Source organism: Cotesia glomerata, linkage group LG10 (assembly GCF_020080835.1).
Source record: "Cotesia glomerata isolate CgM1 linkage group LG10, MPM_Cglom_v2.3, whole genome shotgun sequence".
Taxonomy (NCBI): domain Eukaryota; kingdom Metazoa; phylum Arthropoda; class Insecta; order Hymenoptera; family Braconidae; genus Cotesia; species Cotesia glomerata.
In genome coordinates, this window is record NC_058167.1 from 1,494,906 (window position 1) to 1,500,429 (window position 5,524).

Genomic DNA, 5,524 nt, shown 5'->3' on the forward strand with positions numbered 1-5,524 from the left:
GGTGGTAATTCTTCACTCAACAACAGTTGTAAGCAAATTGACGGAAATCTACGGCCGCAACTTGAATACAAGTTAACAATCAAACTTGTAGTTAAATTTCCTTTCAACTTTACTACAATTTGGCGGAAATACTTGTACAGCAAGCTTTGACGTCTATTTGTTGAGTAAGTTATAGGTAACTAATAGGTAATCGCTCGCTTTGCCAACTCTTTCCGTCAAGTTTGCTTCAAATTGCGGACATAGATTGACAGTAAGTTATAGTATGTTATAGACAGTAAGTTATAGTATGTTATAGATTGACAGTAAGTTATAGTAATAGGTAAGGTGGCTATCAGGGTAGTATACGTTGCGCGCGTGTGAATGTTGGTATGGAATTATCTATATTTTCATGCTTATGATATGATATATTTGACCAATCACGTTACGAATAGTTTGCTTACATAATCCCTGATAGCCACCTTACCTATAACTTACTGTTGTTATGCTTCCATCTAGTGGATGTTATTTTTATTTATTGAAAACTTTACTTACTGTAGTTCTTTCGCCCGGGAGTATTAAAATACTCGGTTTCAGTGCGGGAAAGGAATCATTTTAAATAAAAGAATTCTATTTAGACGTTATTTAATTTTGATCAAAATTATTTAGTTGGTTTCAATTTATTATTCAAGTTGACAAAATATTAAAAGCTTCAAAATATAAAATTGAGGTTTACAATGACGTGATCTTAGCAATCTAAACTCTCGGTGAGAAGTGTCGTTACATAGTTTTTCCGAAGAGCTTCAAATTCCGTTCTTCTCCCACCATAACTTCCATACATACTTCCACTCTAAGGAATACATAAGCACACACATTTTCTACTACATATAAATGATCCTTATATACTAACATGTATTTTCTCTATATCTATATATATTTATTTCAGCCTATCGGCCTGAAAGTTAGACTTCACTAATATACACTTTTAGCAATACAGTCATTATGTTTATTTAACTATTTTTATTAATTTAACAGACCCTTTTAAAATCTATTTATAATAAAATTAACTTATAATTAACTTGAAATTAAATTACAATAAAAATTATAATAAACTATAACATGAAAATATATATATTATATTGCTTATAATATGTTGGATTAATGTTTGAGTTTGACTAATTAATAACTTGAATTAAATATTATTTCTATTATTTTACAATCGGATTTTCTAATAAAATTATAAGTCAATTTAATTATTATCATGTATAAAAGAATAGACATTATCGTTTAATTATAAATTAAATAATAATTATTAATTATAAATTAAATACAAGATAATAATTATTAATTATTTTAACTTAATTTTGCTCAACTTCAATATTATATAAAGTTAGATTTTAATAGTAAATGTTATTTAACAATCTTATTTTTATTTAGTTACATATGATTTTTTATTATTCTTTGTTACTTTTAGAACAAGGGTTTATTGAGTTTCACACGTGTCTTTTACGACTTTTCCTCATAGGGTTTTAAATTCCATGTGGCGAGAAATAGTCCTTGAATTACTCAAGTACCTTTTATGGGTTCTGAAAATTTGGTTACAATGTCCTTTTGTACCAAAATATGTTTTTCCCTTATTTTATTTTATTTTCTTTTGTAAATAAAACAGAGTTAACCAAAAGATGTTTATTACAACTGGTAAGAGTAAAAGCATGAAATAAATTATTTGAATATTTACTTCGAATATAAAATTTAACTGATTTTAATCATTTAATATTTACTAATTTGAATATTTCTTTTGAATTCACGCTCTCATAATAGATAGCGCTCTAATAACAGGTAGCGTCACCTGTTGGATGCACTAGGTGCATCACACTGTCAATCTACGTCCACAATTTGAAGCAAACTTGACGGAAAGAATTGGCAAAGCGAGCGATTACCTATTAGTTACCTATAATTTACTCTGCAAATAGACGTCAAAACTTGCTGTACAAGTATTTCCGCCAAATTGTAGTAAAGTTGAAAGGAAATTCAACTACAAGTTTGATTGTTAACTTGTATTCAAGTTGCGGCCGTAGATTTCCGTCAATTTGCTTACAACTGTTGTTGAGTGAAGAATTACCGCCAACTTGATGTATAAATTAACCGTAACTGCTGAAAGTCAACACTTACTGAGAAAGCGCTGGCTATCAGGGATATATTTTCATCTAAATTATAAGAGTGGATACTCAAGGTTATAATTCTGATTATACTTTTCAACTATTATATACAACTTGTTTGAGGGTACAACTCACACCTCAGTCCAGATGGAGGCAGTACGATCAATCTAGTGACCTTGCTGGACATACATATGTATATCTCAAGATATCGACTTTCGTTATTCATAGATTTTTTTTTGGTCGCTGATTTTTTTAATTTGACGCTGGCGCTTAATGCTAGACATAACTTTATTTATTTCAGCAAGATGGAGCTCTAATTTGACACTAAAAGCTAACTGCTATTAAAAATTATTCTAGGCTGAAACGCGTATGTACGCGCCATCTATTACATTAATGCTACATCAATTAGAACATTAGAACGACCTGTTTTATCAATTTTTTTACGATAAGCTTAGTCGCAAGTAGGAGGCACCGCTTGGCATTTTTATCCATCATGAACCCCCATTTATCATTTTCTATAGCATATCTTTAGTACAGCAGGTTCACCAACCTTAGAATTCAAAAGTTCCTTATACCTTCTGCATTTTGTCCCACCCTCGGTAAAACTTGAAATGTACTTTTAAATAATTTCAAACTTCTATTTTGTGTAAAATTTATATAGTTTAGTTTTGTGCCTATTAAAAAACAATAGTTGGAATGCCTCATTTATATTTTGTTTTTATTTACAATCAAGCAAATTACTTTCGTAAACTTCCATTTTTTTTTAATAATTCTTCATCGATGACTCCTAATGCACAAAGACAAACTAATGCCGCACCTTGCTCCGCTCTTTTTTTATTTTTTTCCCTACAAAAAGATAAGATTGATTTAATAACATCGAATAATGAATTGAAATACATAACATAAGTTCAAAATTTTACCAAAATGAAGAACTGTAACTTTTATTATTCACAGTAACTATTGATCGAAAAAGTTTATCTTCAAACCATGTGTGATAAATAGGTACAAGGTTAGTTTTTTCAGTTTCTCTGAGCCATTTTAAAAGTTTCGTTTTGGGTAAATCACCATCATAAGAGAATCTCCTTCTAAGAAATGCACATCGCATAACTATTACATCTTCCATATTATTCTCATTTTTTTTTACATTATTGTCGTTTGCTACTCCACAATGTCTGAGAGGTATTACTTGAAAACGACCATGAAAACCTTTTTCTTGAAACTCTTGAAATTTCATTCGGCAGTAATCATCTATGTTCCAAAGTTGGCTTTATATAAAATACATACATAGCTCATTTTTATCAATTTAAAATAAAAGGAATAAACATTTAATTTCATAAAATGACTTACCAAATTTGTTCCAAAGTTTGTGCCTTCAAAAATTCTTTCCCAAAAGGGGTATCTTGTAGTTCTCGAATAATATTTTGTATACAATATTTGGTATTAGATGGTGAATTGTCATAATCAATAGCGTATTTAAGATATGACTTGATAACAGCATCAATTGATAACAAGCCTTCTTTCCGAAAAATTGAACAATTCCATTGCGCCGCTCGGGCGAGCATCACACTACTTGCCATTGTTTTTGTTTTAAATTCTTCTATGTGAGAATAACACCCAATGTCTTTTGAACCACCATTGGCGATTACGGGTACTGATAAACGTTGAGCAATAATTCGAATTGTATCATGCCTGTTCATATGCTGAGGTCTTTCATAAGCTGTACGGCCATGGACAGTAATTGCTGAAATTCCACTAGATGCAAGAGTCTACAAATAATAAATGAGAAGATAAAGTTTTATAAACTTGTGTAGCATCACTTGAATTGAAAAAATTTTTAAAATGACTATCCATACATCACATAATTTTAAAGTCTTTTCAAGATCGTCAAAAACGCGAATTTTACAGGTAACAGGTACTTTAACTCCATTAACCAAACTTTTTAGAATATCTTTTGCTTTTTGCTCATCATTCATTAGAGCTGCGCCCATTCCACCGTCAAGAGAAAATTTTTTAGGACATCCCATATTTAAATCAATACCTGATACATCTTGTTCAACTATTTGCGCAACTTTTGCAGCCCGTTCAGGATCAGATGTTCCTAGCTGCAGTACGACATGATTTTTTTCTCGTGGGCAAGTCCGAAAAACTACGGTCCCATCTGTTTGATCAATGTAATCAACTGTTCCCAAAACATCTGAAAATTAGATAAATTTCAAATATAGTTTCACATTTATTCTATCAATTTTAAAAACTAGTAGCTGAACTGATTACCATTTACGCGCCGGATGGAGCGAAGTAATTTAAAATCTATTAACTCTTCTGTATAAACAATATCAGCACCATAATCTAGTGCAAGAAGTCGCATGGGCAAAGTTCCCACTCGAACCATAGGGGCCAAAATGATCTTGTTATCAAAAGTTAGTTTCTTTTCGTTTTCCATCATTGGATAATTAATAACAACATTCAAATCACTTGAGTGTTTCATTCATCAAAAATCATTGAATTATCAATTGTTAATAAATTTCTAACGCTCACTACACGAGTATCTCATATAATCCTTACATTCATAACCTAAAATATTTAAGGGTTATCTCAAAGAAAACATTGCATGAATTGCATGAAAACATAATATATAATAATCGGAACAAAAACAGTTTCAAGGTGCGATTTCACGACGACGCTTGACGCCAGCTTCGAGCGTCAAATTTGATCACACTGTATAATTTCGATTAGAGTGCCATCTAGATAAAAAGCAGCGTCAAACTTTTAGCGTCAAGCGTCATTTTGACGAAATAAACGACCCTAGTTTTACAAGTAAGAAAAATCGAAAGTTTACTTATCAGCCTATGTTATACCCCAACCCATTTGGATCAACAATAACAACAACAACAACAACAACAACACATAATTTTTTATGACAACCATATAATCACAACAAAAAAATGATTTAAAAAATTTCCGCTAATAACTTTTTTCAATTTTCACGATGCGGTATTTTTTATTAAATTTTTTTCATATTACTTTCCACTGTTAGTAAATTCTACAAAAATTCTTATAACATTTTGTCAACTTTTAGTGTCATAATTTTAATGAATATTGGAATATTTATTAATATTTTTTATAGATATCAATAAGGTTAGGAGAATAAAGAATAGCTATAGATTTACCATCGAAATCCATTATATTTTTTTTTATTTTAATGTTTCATAAACACATACAATAATATTTTTAATTTAATTAAATAGTACATAAGCGTCAAGTAATAAAGCTCAGAATTTTCAGCTTTATCACTGCTCTTTATCTAGATGGCGCTTTGATCCGAGGAGTATACAGTGTGATCCAGGTCGACATCGAAGCTGGCGTCAAAGCGTCATCGTGAAATCGCACCT

At 30.5% G+C, this 5,524-nt stretch overlaps 1 protein-coding gene across 2 annotated transcripts; it reads right to left on the minus strand.

Moving 5' to 3' along the window:
- Positions 1-2,826: 2,826 nt before the first annotated feature.
- Positions 2,827-5,014, minus strand: LOC123273049 (tRNA-dihydrouridine(20) synthase [NAD(P)+]-like). 2 transcript variants are annotated; one of them, XM_044740214.1, is made up of 5 exons: positions 4,407-5,014; positions 3,989-4,329; positions 3,483-3,901; positions 3,037-3,400; positions 2,827-2,981 (listed from the first exon to the last, which is right to left on the minus strand). In XM_044740214.1, exons 1-4 carry the CDS (start codon positions 4,618-4,620, stop codon positions 3,052-3,054), a joined length of 1,323 nt encoding a protein of 440 aa, XP_044596149.1. In that variant the 5' UTR covers positions 4,621-5,014; the 3' UTR covers positions 2,827-2,981; positions 3,037-3,051. The 2 variants fall into 2 exon arrangements, with proteins under 2 accessions (XP_044596149.1, XP_044596147.1); XM_044740212.1 differs by having other exon boundaries at positions 3,056-3,400; positions 4,407-5,013.
- Positions 5,015-5,524: the final 510 nt, after the last annotated feature.